Below are 17,756 nucleotides of genomic sequence, written 5' to 3'. Positions count from 1 at the left end.
AGACACTTCATCTCAAACACATTCAAACTCCTTCTCTCTTCCTCTCTTATGTTCTATGTTTCTGCCCCATACAGTACTGTTGGCACAATCACTCCTTCATACAGTCTCCTCTTAGCATCCATTCCCAAATGTCTATTTTTCCAAATTCCATTATACTACACTTTTTAGTATTGAACTCCATCTCCCACTTCCTACTCCATTCCCAGACTTTATTTAGATCACTCTGTAGTGATTCACATCTTCTTCCGTGTTCACTTTTTTTTAATAGTTTTGCATCATCTGCAAAGAAGCTCTTATAACTTTCAATTTCTTCATCCATATCATTAATATATATAGCAAAGATTATTGGGGCCAAAACTACTCCTTGTGGAACACCACTTATTACTTCATCCCAATTTGTGTGTTTGTCTCTTATCACTATCATTTTTTTTTTTTTTTTGCAAAAAGTCTTCCATCCATTTAAGCAGTTTGCCCTGTATTCCTCCTTTGGTTTCTAATTTCTTAAGCAACTTCTTGTGTGGTACTTTGTCAAAAGCTTTTTTTAGGTCTAGAAATGCACAATCAGCCCATCCATCTCTTTCTTGTATTATATCTATTAGCCTTGAATAAAAACATTAAATTGGTGACGCATGATCGTCCTTGTCTGAATCCAAATTGCCTTGGATTTAGCACATTGTTTTTTTCTAAATATTTTACCCATCTACTTTTGACAATTCTTTCACAGATTTTTGCTATTGTACTTGTTAGACTGGTCTGTAGTTGGTAGGGTCTTCTTTATTTCCCCCTTTATATATAGGTACTATATTTGCTTTTTTTCCAATCTTTTGGAACTTTTCCTTCTTTCAATGAACTGTTCATTATGCTATGTATTTTGTCTGCCAGTTCATTCCTGCATTCTTTCAAAATCCAGTTTGCTATTTCATCTGGTCCCTGCGATTTTCTGACATCAAGATTACTCAAATGTTTCATTATTTCATTCTTTGTTACTTCTATTTCTTTCATAGGGGGGACTTTCTCTTTCCATTCGATCTCTTCAGGTTGTATGTTCTCCCTTGTAAACACTGATTTAAAATGCTTGTTCATAATTTCTGCCATTTCTATTTCCTCTGTGTATTCAACTCCTTGTCTTAATTTCTCCAAATCTTGTTTGTTTTTCAGTTTGTTGTTTACAAAACTGTAAAATAATTTTGGTTGATCTTTACATTTTGCTATGACATCTTTTTCATATTTTCTCTTTTCCTCTCTGCACGCTTGTACATATTTATTTCTATAACAAGTATATATTTTCCATTTTTCAGGTCTTTTGTATTTTTTACATTTGGTCCAAGCTTTGTCTCTTTTGTCTTTTAACTCCCTACAACTTTTGTTGTACCAGCACTTTACATAGTTTTTTTTTTTTTTTTTTTTTTTTTGTCTTGGGACATACTTTTCCACTCCTTTTTTTTTATAATTTTTTTGTCAAAATATTCCATTTCTCTTCCACTGTTGTTTCTTCTTTGTATATTCCTTCCCAGTTTTCTTTTTGAAAGAATTCTCTTATTTTATCAAAGTTTGTTTTTTCATACATCATTCTTCCTTTTCTATATTGTTCATTTCTTTTCATGTATTTTTCCTCATTTAGTTCCAGTTCAATCAATATGTGGTCACTTTTACTTATTGGTGTTTTATATTCAATCTTTTCCACTATTCTAGGTTCAGATGTGATTATAGGTCTAGTCTCGATGGTTCTTCATTTCTGTACCTAGCGTTCTCCTGTATCCACTGTGTCATTGTATGTTCAATAATCATCTCGAGTAGAACATTTCCCCATGAGCCGTCTCCACCCTTTACTATCATCTCTTCCCAGGAGACTTCTTTGCAATTAAAGTCACCCATCATAACTATTCTTCCTCCATCTTCCATGATCATCTAACATAATTTTATGTTCACTCTCTTCCCACGCGGCTGTTTTTGGAGGCACATAATATATCACAAACTTTCTGCTCTTCTTATCTCTGACTTCCACTATGATCATAATCATCTCTACTGTATTCTTTCATATGTGACACACCTCACATTTATATCCTTCTTAGGAACATAACTCCACCCCTTGTTTTGTCTCTCTGTTTCTAATCCAATAATTATATGCATCATGTCCTACACTGTTGGGTGGTAGTGGACCTTTTAATTTCATTTCTACAATTCCCATTATGTCCGGTTCTTTTTCCTTCAGATATTCATTCAGCTCATTCAATCCCGTTATTAATCCATCTATATTTGTGTAAGACACTCTTAGTTTTCTGCTACTTCCATTGTATTCTCTGTTTCCCTTTTGTTTTTCTCTAGTATGTTGTATTTCCTTACTTTCATATTCACTACTCTCCAATAGAATTTCTCTTTCTCTGACTCTGTTCTGTTCTCGTTTTTTTCCTTAGCTTCATGTCTTTTCTTTTTTTCCTCCTCTCTTTCCTCTTTATTCATTTCTCTTTTTATCCATACCTTTATATATTGTTCACTTGCTGCTAGTTTCCCTGTTTTGGATAAGATATTCTCTGCCGTCGTTTGTGACCTGAATTTAATCGTAATTGGTCTGGTCTTATATGTACTATACTTCCCGAGTCTATACATCTCTTCAATTTGTTTCATGATTTCAGGTTCATCTTCCTGAACTAATTCTAGTAAACTGCTTACTTTTTCTTTTTCCTCATTGATTCTTGTGGTTCTATTTAGGTTATGTTTCTCTTCCATTCCTAATATAATTATACATTTATTTTTATCTGCTAAGTCTCTTACTATATTCTCCTTCTGTCTCATCACTTTAATAACTAAGTCTTCAGTTTGTTCTTTCATTTGTTGTTTAATTATGTCAGTAAATGCAACTTTTACTGTTTTCTTGGATTTTTTTCCAACCCTGTGCTTTTTTTGCTATGGCCTCTTTGTTGTCTTTATTATTCCTCTTTAATTCTTCATTCTCCTCTTTTACTTCTTTTAACTGTCTTTTTAATTCTTTGATGATAGCAAATACAGTGTTTCGGAAGAAAGTCAAGCATAAGTACACATGGGAGAGGGTGGTGGAGGGAAGGGTGGTAGATAGAGCTTTAATGGACTATGTAGTGGTAAATAGGATTATGATAGGAAAAGTTAAGGATGTACATGTGCTAAGGGTGGGGGAATATCAGATCATTTTCTGGTGGAAGGTAAGTTGAGAGTGGAGGACAGATGGAGAAAGAGGAAAGGGACAAAAGGTAGGGAGGTGCTAAGAGTGAACTCTTTGAATGAAGAGGAAAAGGAGGAGTACAGGAAGTAGCTGAAGGAGGAGTGGGAGGGAGTGAAGGATAGAGTAGAGGTAGTTGTGGAGGAAGAATGGGGTTGGTTCAAGGAGGGAGTCACAAAGTGTGCAAAGATGGTGTGTGGAACAAGAAGGACAGGAGGAAATAGAAGGAAGGGTAGTGAATGATGGGATGAGGAAACAAAGAAGGTTGTAGAAGAGAAGAAGCGAGCTTACTCAGATTGGTTACAAAATAGGACGAGGGAGTCATATGAGACGTACAAAGAAAAGAAAAGAGAAGTAAAGAAAAAGGTAAAGGAGGCAAAGAGGAGAGCAGATGTAAAATGGGGTAAGAGTATGACAGAACATTTTGAAAGTAATAAAAAGATGTTTTGGAAAGAAATTAAGAGAGGAAGAGGAGGCGAATCAAGTAGAGAAGAAAAGGTAAAAGGTGCAGATGGAGAGATGATAATGGAGGAGAAGGCAGTAAGGGGAAGATAGGCAGAATATTTTAGGGAGTTGCTAAATGTGAAGGAGGATAGGGAGGGAAAGATAGCTGCAGTGGGAAATGATAAGAAAATGAGAGTGATGAGTGAGGAAAATGGAGGAGAAATAAGGAAGGATGAAGTGAAGGCAGCTGTTAAGATGATGAAAGCAGGTAAGGCATCTGGTCTGGATGGATGCCATGCAGAATGTCTTAAAAAAGGAGGTACAGTGATGGTGGACTGGTTGGTGAGGTTATTTAATGTTTGCTGGAGAGGTAGAGTGCCGGAGGACTGGAGGAGTGCTTGTATAGTTCCACTTTACAAGGGAAAGGGGGACAAGTGTGAATGTAATAGTTTCAGAGGGATTAGCTTGTTAAGTGTAGTTGGGAAGGCTTATGGGAGGATCTTGATTGAGAGGATTAGGAGAGGAACAGAGGGAGGAATTGGTGAGGAACAGTGTGGATTTAGGACAGGTAGAGGTTGTGTAGATCAGATTTTTGTGGTAAAACAGATATGTGAGAAAGCTATAGGAAAGGGGAAGGATGTTTTTTGGGCCTTTATGGATCTGGAAAAGGCTTACGACAGGGTAGACAGAAAGGCACTGTGGGAGGTTATGCGGATATACGGGATAGGAGGAAAGCTTCTGGGAGCTGTCAAGAGTTTTTATGAGAGTAGTAGAGCTTGTGTCAGGATTGGAAATGGAGAGAGTGAGTGGTTCGAGGTAAAGGTGGGACTTCGTCAAGGATGCATTATATCGCCCTGGCTGTTCAACTTATACATGGATGGGGTAGTACGAGAGGCAAATGCAAGGGTAGTGGGTCAGGGATTGGAGATGGTTAAAGAAAATGGAGAAAAGTGGGAGGTTAGCCAGCTGTTGTTTGCGGATGACACTGCGCTTGTGGCAGGATCGGAGGAGGGATTGAGGAAGTTGGTGACAGAGTTTGAGAGAGTGTGTGATAGAAGAAAGCTGAAGATAAATGTGGGTAAAAGTAAGGTGATGAGATGTACAAGGGGTGAAAGTGGCAGTAGACTGGAAGTGAGCATTAAGGGAGAGCAACTGGAGGAAGTGGATAGTTTTAGATACTTGTGTGCAAATGTGGCAGGAAAAGGTGGAGTAAAGGTGGAGGTAGAATGTAGATTGAGAGAAGCGAGTAAATGCCTTGGTGGATTAAAAAGTGTAATGAGGAATGGAAATTTGGGAATGGATGCTAAGAGGAGACTGTATGAAGGAGTGATTGTGCCAACAGCACTGTATGGAGCAGAAACATGGAACATAAGAGAGGAAGAGAGGAGTTTGAATGTGTTTGAGATGAAGTGTCTGAGAAGTATGATGGGGGTTACTAGGCTAGATAGAGTGAGAAATGAGGAGTTGAGGAGGAGAACAAGGGTGGAAAGGGAGTTGGGAGATAGGGTTGATGAAAGAGTATTGGGATGGTTTGGACACATGGAAAGAATGAGTGAAGACAGACTAGTAAAGGAGGTATGGAAGGCGGATGTGGAGGGAGTGAACATGAGGGGACGTCCTAGGATGAAATGGATGGATGGGGTGAAGGGGGCTTTGGGGAAGAGGGGAATGTCTGTTGAAGAAGGACGGGAGAGGACAGAAGACGGGGGTGAATGGAGAATGGTTGTATATGGAAGATGTTGTGATTCATGAGGTGGAATGGACGGGGGGGATGGGGGGTGAGGTAGTGTGTGTGAGCAAAATTTTGACGCAGCCCGAAGGGATTTCTCCCCGTCCTCTCCTTTATATGGGGAGAAGGAGAGGGGGGGTCGCCGATTTAATGAAGCGGCCTTGCTGTGGATGTGCTGTGTCTTGCGACACTGCTTCTGACCCAGGGCAGTGGACAGGGTGCAGGGATGACCCGTCATCTAGGAGGTGCTAAGATGGGAGGGAGGGTGAAGGGGCGTGGAGTGTTTTCAGGGATGGAATGGGTGGGAATGATTTTATGCCTTTTCCTTTTTGGCTACCTCCCTAGTAAGGGGGAAAAAGCCTTGGTATATGTATGTATGTATGTTTAATTCTTCTATTTCTTTAGTTGAGTTTTTGTTCACCTTCTCTAGTTTTTCCAATTTTTCAACTCTCTGCACAATCTTTGCTATTTTACCGAACCTATTCTCCCAATGTTCGGTCATTTGTTCAAGTTTTTCCTCTAGTCTCTCTAATCGAGGGAGGTTGTTGGTATCTGCCCCCCCCCTCATTAAATCCCAGGAAATTATTATCCTCACCTTCCATTGTGCTGTTCTTATCTATATTTCTAATCTTTACGTTTTTGTTAATCCCTTCACCAAAATCATTGGATCTCTTGTTTACAAGACGCCTGGCCTCCTGGACCAAGTCCTCCCCTTCCTCATTTCCTTCCATTTCTTTCAGTAATCCCTCCCCTTCTCCTTTTCCCTCACTTTCCCACTACAACACGAGCTTTCCCCTTCCCTGTAAATACAATAAGGTACTTCCTTTGCATTGAGATCCATGAAAATTTCACTTTTTCTTCAGAACTCCAATCTTCGCCATCCATCCGACGAAAGTGTGTGTGTGTGTATATATATATGTATATATGTATAAGTGTATATATATATGTATATATGTTTATATATATATGTATATATATATATATATATATATATATATACAGTGAGTCCTCCTTATACGATAATTCTTTATCCAGTAAATTCACAGTTACGGTATTTGGTAATTACTACCCTCGATTCTATTTATGGTAAGAAAAATTCACAGATACAGTATCTGCTCGTGTTTTGGACGTAAAATTAGATATTTTGAAGAGGAAAAAGCATGGAGAATGTACGTCCGCCATAAGTCTAAACTTGGGTTCGTTATATGGTAATTTCAATTTGCGGTTAGGTTTTCAGGAATGCACATGTACCTTATAATGAGGACTCACTGTATATATGTTTATGTATATATATATATTATATATATATATATATATATATATATATATATATGTATATATATATATTTATGTATGTATATATGTATATATACATGTATATCTAAATATGTATATAGGAACTTATATATATATATGTATATATATATGTATATATGTATACATACATATACACAGACGCTCCTCAACTTACGTTTTAGTTACGTTCCGAACGGCCGAACGTAAGTTGAAAATGAACGCAAGTTGTTACTGTACCATACATCCGTAAATTCTATTACCGTATCTTATAAAACACCCCTAAATCATTAATTATACACATATCATTGTAAAATGATAACATTAATTTCAAATAAATTAAATTCAAGCAACATAAATTGAGATGGAGGAGGAGGGGGAGGAGGAGAAGGCAAGGCACGTTGAGTCTGTCGCTTGTGCCAAGTAAACAATGGATGCAGCGTCATGCATAAGTATCGTTTGAACTACGGAGAGCGCGCTAAACTAAAAAATGCACTTTTTTTTTTTTTTTAACAATTTTTTAGTCAGTTCAAACGTAAAATCGAAAAAACGTAAAACAAATGAACGTAAGTAGAGGAGCGTCTGTATATATATATATATATATATGTATATATATATATGTATGTATATATATAATATATATATGCATATATATATATATGGAATATACTATATATATGTATATACAGCCACTATCCCAGTTACGACTTAGGTTCCGACCAACCAGTCGTAAGTCGGATTGGTCGTAAGTCGGATCCTATTCAAAATAGCTGACACGAGGGTTCTACTCTAGGAAACATGATATCAATCTGTTGCATTTTTAAGTAACTTTTTCAATTAAATACTATTAAATGCAAGCTGTTTACTGTTTATTTATCAATGCTTGTTAGTTTCATATTTATAATTTTTTTTTATTTTTTAATGTTTTAATACTGTACTGTATTTTAGTATATATACGTATGCAGGTACTGTATGTATATACTATACCTGTATATACACACACACACACACACACACGTATTAAATATAACCTTGCTTACCATTTTTAATTTTTTTTAAATATAGTTTCCTTTTAATAATTTTTTCTTAATTCTTCAATTGTTGTATGTACTCTAAATATATGTGAGTTTTAAGATCTATTTTTCTCATCCATTTCAATCCATTCTAAGTGTGAGATATAGGTACAGCAACGACTGCAACAGCAATGTAGGAGAGAAGCCAAACGCAGAGTATGGGATCCAATGTATATAACGTTGCGCCCAGCAGGGCTTCTCCCGAAATAACATAGTGGACTTTTTTAAGGCTATCGACCCATAAGGCGGTCATTAAGCCTGGTGTGAAGTTGTTCAGTCTCTATTTTTTTTTTTTTTTTTTTTTTTTTTAAACACCAGTTTCATGTTCGTTTCTCCCCGCAAACTCGGGTTATATAAGGAGTCAGATCAGATGTTTGTCCACTATGTTATTTCTGAAGAAGCCCTGGTGGGCGAAACGTTAAATGCATTGGAACCCACACTCTGCGTTTGGCTTCTCTCCTACAGTTGTATACAGTATTGTTTTCAGTTGCTTAGTTGTTAATATGATATGGTAAGTTAAAGAAAGAAAATACTTATTATAGTGTATTTGTATTAGTAAACTCATAATAACCATCAGCTAGACGTGGTCGTAAGTACGTAAATATCCTTCATCCATAATTTATCAAGCTCGTCCACAAATGCCTTAGCTGCAGGCGCATCACTGCTAGCAGCCTCACCTTTCTACAACACGTGGTGAACCTGGTAATGCTCTCGAAAGCAACGAAACCACCCAGCACTCACTATGAACTCATGTGAAGCGTATTCTTCACCTGCACGTTCTTTCAACATGTGAAATTAACTTGTAGCCTTACTTTGCACTGCTTGCAACGTCACTCTCACATTTCTTTGCCTATTATCTTCCAACCACGTGTATAGCAACTTTTCCATCTCTGCCATAACTGCCGTACGCGATGCCGGTTGCCACAACTATCATACGCGCTGTGCTGCCAGACATGTACAGTAAACTCATAATAGGCATCTGCAAGATGTGGTCGTAAGCACGGGTGGTCGTAACTCGCGTACGTCGTAACTCGGATAGTGACTATATATATATATATATATATATATATATATATATATATATATATATATATACAGTCGAACCTCGTAAACCCGGACCCCGAATGCCCGGACCCTCGTATAACCAGTCAGAATGAACAAAGGGCGGACTTTTCAAACAAAATTCCCTATTTGTCCGGTAGGTGGCAGCGACGGCCGTACACGTGTACTCAAACCAGGCCCAGTCAAGCCGCCACCAGGGCTGCCGTTTCGTAGAATTTTGTACCAAAACGTAGTAAAATAGCGGCATGTGGCAACTGCACAAGGACATGAGGAAATTTTTTCTACATATCAGCGGGCTGTTAAAAACATTCAAAAACTCAAACTTTTGTTTAAAAATCATAGGACTAGTTGTCAAATAATAAATGGTACATCAAAATATGACTTTTATTGGTAATTGTTTTACTTATAAAATATTATACCCCAAAAGATACGTTTTTACCGCGTAGAAAAAAATTCTACGCTTAAGTTTCAGCTTTCTTTTAGTGATAATAAAAAAAAAAAATCATATCTTACTTAATATGTTAGGGCATGGGGGCCTTGTATACATTCAAGAATAAAAAAACTAGAACCAACATTTTGTCAAAGTTTGACAAGTACAGTATATCTTGCTATGAAAGTCTGTACACGCCCGAGAAAAATGTATGCCCCGGTATGGCAACACTCCTATTCTACACGGCAGTGTAGACAACGCGGCAACCCTGGCCGCCACCACTGTCCCGCGTGCATACCTTCCGATATTTACAGTGTACGTAATAAAAAATACAGTACAGTACACTGTATATACAGTACATTTACATGCCTGTATTACAATTATTATTACAGAATTATTAGTATTATAGCATTATTATTACAGTATTGTTATTATTACAGTGTTAGAGTATTATTCTTATGTGTTTCTATGCCATATACATTACCTGTACGTATACTGCTATGAAAATCTACGGGTGTTAGGGCGATATTTTCGATAACAGGACGTTTGGCATGACCGGATCACCCTTCCCCCCAATTAGTCCGGGCTTTCGAGGTTCGACTGTATATATATATATATATATATATATATAGTTCCAATGAAGTTGGAAAAATGGGTCCTCATGGCACACTCCTCCTCGTCCTCCTATTCCTCTCCTTCTAGGTTGCACTAGGAACTGAATAATGGCTCCTTCCTTCGATGAAGGCAATCATTGTCTTTATTATACTTCCCTTCAGAGGAATTAGTTTTTTAATGTTTCATCAGAGGTTAGTTATGATATAATGCATAGGCTGAGATCAGGAATCCCTGCACCTTTTCTCTGATCTCAGTGATGAAGTCTGCCCATCTCCAGGTAACAAAGCCTCCAGTTTTCATTAGAGATTCAGTCCTGTAGGATGGCTTTCATTCCCTGGAATGGGCCCATGACCTCAAGTAAGAGATCTTTAGATCTAGTTAATGAATGTCACCGCCTCCATAGATATTGGTCCAGAGACCAAGAGTCATCCCCTCAGGACTACTTAATGGAGATGAAATTGTTCATGGATTTTGAAGATGGGGAGAAAGGTGATTCTGACAACCAACTCGCAAGACCACCATTTGGAGGTACCTATCGTTGGTACTGGACACATTACCAATAGATGCCAGCTAACATTTCCCAGTTAATCAAGGATTCATAACCAAATAGTAACTATTTACCTCACCCTTTTTCATGCTGTGCCTTGATGCACTGCCTTTGACCTGAGCAGTGTGACAGCAGGGGTTACCCTTCAACCACGAGGTATTAAAATGGGAGGGAGGTAACAAACGTATTTTGGATGGGTTTTGGATGGACTTGGCCATCCACTTAACATAAAAATGGAGAAAAGGGATTTTGATGCTGAATATTAACAACACTCCCACCCTGTTGCAGCTCAAGTACAAGCGGCGTGTGTACAAGATGTTGCGGATCGAGGAGAAAGCCCTAAGAGCCCTCCACACCCGTGCTAACCTTCGTCGCTTTGTAGACAGTGTCAAGGAGAACAACACTGACAAAGTCACCAAGATGTGTGCCAAAGGCCTCGACCCCAACTTCCATTGCCAGGAATCCGGAGGTAGGTCCTACGAGTTCTACAGCATCCACCCCATCCCCACCAAACCCGGGGTTTCTTTCTCTTCCTTCTCCCAGAGTTTCTTCCCCTCCCCCCCCCCGGGGGGGGGTTTTTTTTTTTTTTTTTTTTTTTTTTTTTTTTTTTTTTTTTTTTTTTTTTTTTTTTTTTTTTTTTTTTTTTTTTTTTTGAGGGATTTCCTTCCCTCCTCAGTAACCTGATCATTTGTGTTCTTGTTCCTTTTTAGATCATCATTACTCAGTCCACTGTACTGACTTCATTCCAGTTAGTGCCAGTTTGCTTTTGTTCAGTCAGTGGATACTGTGTTGAACTTGCAAGCAGGTGGTCACTAGTTCAATTCCTGGGACCTGCTGCATGCTTCTTGCATTGGTTCCTGACAGCCCTGGCCAGGCAGGGAGCTGACCCAAACACTGACCTAAAAACCCAATGGCTTGCTGCAATTGACAGAGCTTGCCCTACCAGTAGGTTTCTCACTTCCCACTTTGTTGGAGTGGGATGGTGAGTGAGTGAGCCTGGGACTGGGTCTAGTTGAAATTAAGTCTTCATAATAATTCTGATAGTAAATGAACCACAGCATTTCAGTGGTTGAGTGAAATATTAAACAGGATAAAATCACTCGAATTAGCAACTGGTATTCATAGGTGATGGGTAACTTTGTTTTTCCTGAAGATTAAGGTTGCTTGAGAGAGTTAATCTTCAAAGATAATTTTATCTTGAATTAATTGAATAATTAGATTGTTTTTTTATTTGTTCATTATTGTGTATCTTATCTGTGGACATATGTAATTTTCCTTATGTTGTTAGTCATCACCATATAGCACATCACTGCCAACACCACAATCGCCAACACCACTGTTGCCAATACCACTGCCAACACCACAATCTCCATCACTTCTGTCCACACAATCCCCAAAACCACATTTGCCATCAGTATACGTAATCACCAGCACCACAATCATCATCATCATCATCATCATCATCATCATCCCGAAGACCTCACCGTTTCCCCTGCTTCGGGTTTCCAGAAACACCCTTGACGATAGCAGCCCGCGTGAAGAAGTCTGGACGGTTGCTTGTGGCCCTCGTCAATGGCGGTGCCCTCCTTGATTACCGAAGTCGCGACGGAGTGACAGCCATGCACCGCGCAGTCCAGGCCAACAACTTTGAGGCAGTCAAGACGATGCTTGGTAAGAGTCCTCTTCACTTTTTTTTTTTTTTTTTTTTTTTTTTTTTTTATGCACCATGTAAGGACAAAGTCTGTATTAGTACAGTGTTTCATTTATTCAAGTTTTATCAAGTACATGTATTTGATAAAGCTGAAGCAAATGAAACATTTTACTAATATAGACTCCTTCACAGTGCATTTCTTGGCATGCTCATCGCCAGTTGCCTTTCCCTCTTGAGATTTTTTTTTTTTTACCCTGAGGTTCTCCGTGTCTCCTTTCTCACAACTTCCTGTTCCTCCTCCCTCCCTCACTTCCTCCTATGCCTCCTCCCTCGTATGCCTCCTACCTCATATGCCTCCTTCTTTGTATGCCTCATCTGAACTACCTTGGTTCATGAGATATTCAGTTTCCTAACCACCAAACTACATAAAACCCACTATCCTGAAGAACCCTCAATATTGAAAATGGCTACATTTTAAAATGTTAAGATGTATCTTGACCTAACCTAACCTATCTTAACCTAACCTAACCTAACGAATAGAAAATTTCATGATTATGAGCTTTGCAAGTGATACTGCTGGAATATTAAGAAAATGGCCTTTATTTTACAAAAAATCATCAGGTAAGTAATATCTGATTTCAAGATTAGAAAGAACGGGTCAATATGCATATACTCTTACACAGAAAGTTCCAGCAAGATATGACAACATTAAGTAAGTGGTTTAAGGGGGTTTTGCTGGTTTTGGTCAAGTTTCGATAAAACATCAGACCGCCCCATGCCTCCTCCCTCCTATTCTTCTTCCCTTCTCCCACCTATTTTTTCTTCTCTTCTCCCACCTATTATTTTTTCTTTCCTCCTCGTTTCTTTTTTCTTCCCTTCCCCTTTCTTCTTCCATCCCCCTCACTTCTTCTTTCTCCCTCCCTTCTTCCTCCCCCCTCCCATCTTCCTCCCCCTCCCATCTTCCTCCCCCTTCCCATCTTCCTCCCCCCCTTCTTCCTCCCCTCCCTTCTTCCTCTCACTCCCTTCCTCCCCCTCCCTTCTTCCTCTCCTCCCTTCTTCCTCTCCTCCCTTCTTCCTCTCCTTCCTTCTTCCTCTCCTTCCTTCTTCCTCTTCTCCCTTCTTCCTCTTCTCCCTTCTTCCTCTCCTCCCTTCTTCCTCTCCTTCCTTCTTCCTCTCCTTCCTTCTTCCTCTTCTCCCTTCTTCCTCTTCTCCCTTCTTCCTCTACTCCTCTCCTCCCTTCTTCCTCCCCTCCCTTCTTCCTCCCCTCCCTTCTTCCTCCCCTCCCTTCTTCCTCCCTTCTCTTCACCCTCTCCCTCCCTCTTCCTCCTTTCTTCCTTCTCCTTCCTTCCTTCTCCTTCCTTCCTCATCCCTTCCTTCTCCCACTCCCTCTTCCTCCCTCTTCCTTCTTCCTCCTCCTCCCTTCTCCTCCCCCTTCCCTCTTCCTCCACCTCCCTTCTTCCTCCCCCTCCCTTCTTTCTCCCCCTCCCATCTTCCAACCCCTCCCTTCTTTTTTTTCGTCTCTTTTTCCTCAGTCACTTTTTTCTCCCACTCCCTTCTTCCTTCTCTCCCCTCTTCCTCCTACTCCTCCCTTCATCCTCCCTCTCCTTTCTTAATCCTCCCTCTCCTTTCTTAATCCTCCCTCTCCTTTCTTACTCCCTTCCCTCCTTCTGTCCCCTCCCTTCCTCCACAACCTCCCATCTCCCTCCCCCTCCCTTCCTCCACAACCTCCCATCTCCCTCCCCCTCCCTTCTTCCTCCCACTCCCTTCCTCCATCTCCTTTCTTTCCCCCTCACTTATTCCTCCCATCCCTTCTTCCTCCACCTCCCTTCTTCTCCCCCTTCCTTCTTCCTCCCCCTCCATTGTTTCTCCCCCTCCCATCTTCCTCCCCCTCCCATCTTCTTCCCCCACCTTTATTCCTGTCCCTCCCTTCTTCCCCTCCCTCCATTTTTCTTCTCGCTTCCTTTTTCTTTTCCTTACTTTCTTCCTACTCCTCCCTTCTTTCTTCCCCTCCCTTTTTCCTTCCCCTCCATTCATCCTTCCCCTCCTTTCATCCTTCCCCTCCCTTCATCCTCCCCCCTTCTTCTTTCCATTCCTTTCCCTTCTTCCTTCCCTTCTGGGGCGACATCAGGTCACAGTCGCCAGGGTCACATAGTCACTGGGTTACATTTTACCTGATATTATCTTACTAATTTCTTGACAAATAAAATTATCAAGTTTGTATAAGCCCTTGTGTAGGTTAGTATTTTGATTACTGGTGGTATGAATCAAACTACACTATTAAATTTCTTGCTATTATGTTGTTGGTATAATAGATTGGCTGGGCATTACCCCAATCAACTGGATGATTATTTAATTCAATATGCTTGAATATACCACTAGAATTATTGGCATCCCTAACATTTTTCTTGTGTTGTTCAATTCTAATGTTTAAGGGTTTGGCGTATGTATGTATGTATGAGTGCATTCAAGTGATTTTTCTTTTTACCAATTATATATATATATATGTATATATATATATATATATATATAGATAAATAAATGTGCTGAATGGCCTGAAGGCTCCAGTACTTGACTGATAATGCCAAACATTTTATAATTCATTCCATTCTACCTTTTTCCTCCTATTCCCTTGTTCCTCCCCATCCTTTCTTCCTCCCCCTCCATTCGTCCTCCCCCTCCATTCTTCCTCCCCCTCCATTCTTCCTCCCCCTCCATTCTTCCTCCCCTTCCCTTCTTCTTCCTCCTCCCTTCTTTCTCATCCTCCCATCTTCCTCCTCCCTTCTTCCTCCTCCGCCCTTTTAAATCCCCTTCCTTTTTCATCCCTTATGTGATGAGTGATGAAAATGGAGGAGAAATAAGGAAAGATGAGGTGAAAACAGTTGTTAAGATGATGAGAGCAGGTAAGGCACTTGGGTTGGATGGGTGTCATGCAGAATGTAAAAAAAAAAAAAAAAGGAGGAACAGAGGGAGTAATTGGTGAGGAACAGTGTGGGTTTAGGACAGGTAGTTGTTGTGTAGATCAGATTTTTATGGTAAGACAGATATGTGAGAAAGATTTTGGAAAAAGTAAGGATGTTTTTTGGGCTTTTATGGATTTGGAAAAGGCTTATGACAGGGTAGACAGGAAGGCAATGTGGGAGGTTTTGCAGATATATGGGATAGGAGGAAAGCTTTTAAGAGTGGTCAAGAGTTTTTGTGAGAATATTAGAGCTTGTGTTAGAATCAGAAATGGAGAGAGTGAGTAGTTTGAGGTAAAGGTGGCACTTCATCAGGGATGTGTTATGTCACCTTGGCTGTTCAATTTATAAATGGATGTGGTGGTGCAAGAGGTAAATGCAAGGGTAGTGGGTTGGAGATTGGAGACGGTTAACAAAAATGGAGAAAAGTGAGACATAAGCCAGTTGTTGTTTGTTGATGACACTGTGCTTTTAGCAGGATCAGAGGAGGGATTGAGGAAGTTAGTGACAGAGTTTGGGAGGGTGTGTAAAAGAAGGAAGTTGAAGATAAATTTGGGTAAAAGTAAGGTGATGAGATGTACAAGGGGTGAAAGTATCAGCATACTAGAAGTGAGTATTAAGGGAGAGAAACTGGAGGAAGTGGATAGTTTTAGATACTTGAGTGCAAATGTAGCAGGAAAGGGAGGAGTGGAGGTGGAGGTAAAATGTATATTGAGAGAAGCAAGTTTGAATGTGTGTGATATGAGGTGTCTAAGAAGTATGATAGCAATTATTAGGCTGGATAGAATGAGAAACAAGGAGGTGAGGAGGAGAACAGGTGGAAAGGGAGTTGGGAGATAGGGTTGATGAAAGAATATTTGGATGGTTTGGTCACATGGAAAGAATGAGTGAAGAAAGACTAGTAAATGGCGTGTGGAAGGCAGAGATGTAAGGAGTGAACATGAGATGGATGGATGGGGTAAAAGGGGCATTGGGAAAGAGGGGAATGTCTATTGAGGAAGGATGGGAGAGGACAGAAGATAGGGGTGAATAGAGAATGGTTGTGAATGGATGATGCTGTGATGCATGAGGGGGAGTGGGTGGGGGATGGGGGGTAAGGCAGTGTGTGTGAAAAATAAATTGACGCAACCCATAGGGATTTCTCGCCATCTTTTCCATTTTTGCATGAGGGGATAGAGAGGGGGGTTGCTGATTTAATGAAGTGGCCTTGCTGTGGATGTGCTGTGTCTTGCAACACTGCTTCTGACCCAGGGCAGTGGGTGAGATGTGGGGATGACCCATCATTCAGGAGGAGCCAAGATAAGAGGAAGGGAAGGGGGTGGATGGGAGTAGAGTATGCTGGGGATGGAATGGGTGGGAGTGTTTTTTTTTTTTTCCTACCTTGTAAGGGGGGGAAAAGCCTTTGTTATATGTATGTATGTACGTACGTTCATCCTCCCCCTCCCTTCTTCCTTCCCTCCCTCTTCCTTCCCTCCCTTCTTCCTTCTTCCCTTCTTCCTTCCGCCCTTCTTCCTCCCCCTCCCTTTTCTTCACTCTCCTTTTTTCCTCACACTCCCTTCATCTTCTCCCTCGTCATTCTTACTGTTGTTTTTTGCTTTATGCCTCCATTAAAAACATGGTTCCTTCTCTCTCTGCAGATCTGGGGGCGTCGCCGAACTACCGTGACTCAAGGGGTCTTACACCGCTCTACTACTCAGTAACCCACGCCACTGACCCACTCCTGTGCGAGGCCCTCCTGCACGACTATGCCTCAATTGGTGCCACTGATAACCAGGGATGGCATGAAGTCCACCAGGTAAGGGTTGGCCTATTCACAACTGCATTCAGGATTGTCCTCTGGAGTGACCAAAGGTCCCCCTGTGAAATATTTATGATGTCATCACTCATGGAGGGAGAAACGAGGTCATAGAATACAAAGCGGGTCTTGCGTTCTGAACCTAAAATGGCTTTGTCATCTGGTAAAGTGACCTTAACATGCTATTACTTGCAGTCAAAAAGCATTCTCAAATAATCATAGGTATGTGAACATACACAAGTGGTATATAGATAAAATAGATAGGAATATTTTGGAGACTTAGTGTCCAAGAGCCCAGCCCTTTTGTTTTCTTTTCTAGTTGGGAAATAATCTTCACTCTGAAAAAGGAATGCTGAATGCTTTTAGCATACTATCCCTCCTTCCTATTGACCTCCTTAAATCTCTCCATGACCCCCTCTAGAATACACCCCTTTGGTTTGATGTAACCAAGAGTCACGGTTCTAAAAGATTAGCCAGTCTATTGCCCCTGGTCTCTTGCAGAAGACCAATGTCTATCAGGTAACCTGCAATAAGCCTTCGGGCAGGACCTCAAGTCACTCAGGGACGATATATGGTGTTGTTGTCTAGAGATTGTAAGGTTGAAAGGTAAATAGACACTTAATGACATAGTGCATCTGAAAGTCGATCTGTATTGGCACAATGAATTCACCATTACAGGCGTGTCGAAATAAACTTGTGCAGCACCTGGAGCACCTTCTGTTCTACGGCGCTGACATGAATGCCCAAAACGCCTCCGGGAACACGCCACTGCACGTGTGTGCCGTCAACAACCTTGAGGACTGCACCCGGGTCTTGCTCTTCCGGGGATGTGATAAGAACGCGCTCAACTTTGCTAACCAGACCCCATACCAGGTATGCAAGATCAGAGAGTGTTGTGGCTGAGTGCAAAAAATGCTAGTCATTTTGTTGTGGCCTATCATACTTGTGCTAAAAACACCTCACCCAC

At 40.5% G+C, this 17,756-nt stretch overlaps 1 protein-coding gene across 1 annotated transcript in view; it reads left to right on the top strand.

The window, feature by feature from the left end:
- Prosap (SH3 and multiple ankyrin repeat domains prosap) overlaps nucleotides 1-17,756 on the top strand; it is a 111,197-nt gene that overhangs the window by 12,642 nt on the left and 80,799 nt on the right. The window contains exons 3-6 of the mRNA XM_076193142.1: nucleotides 10,675-10,855; nucleotides 11,896-12,057; nucleotides 16,632-16,789; nucleotides 17,468-17,662. Of these exons, the coding sequence (XP_076049257.1) occupies nucleotides 10,675-10,855; nucleotides 11,896-12,057; nucleotides 16,632-16,789; nucleotides 17,468-17,662 (696 nt within the window). The remainder of the gene's footprint in view (nucleotides 1-10,674; nucleotides 10,856-11,895; nucleotides 12,058-16,631; nucleotides 16,790-17,467; nucleotides 17,663-17,756) is intronic.

The sequence above is a fragment of the Oratosquilla oratoria genome, chromosome 11, assembly GCF_046742065.1.
Source record: "Oratosquilla oratoria isolate Oo_2021 chromosome 11, ASM4674206v1, whole genome shotgun sequence".
In the NCBI taxonomy this organism is placed as follows: domain Eukaryota; kingdom Metazoa; phylum Arthropoda; class Malacostraca; order Stomatopoda; family Squillidae; genus Oratosquilla; species Oratosquilla oratoria.
The sequence above is the reverse complement of the archived record's forward strand: the minus strand, read 5'-3'. Positions and strand labels throughout refer to the sequence as shown.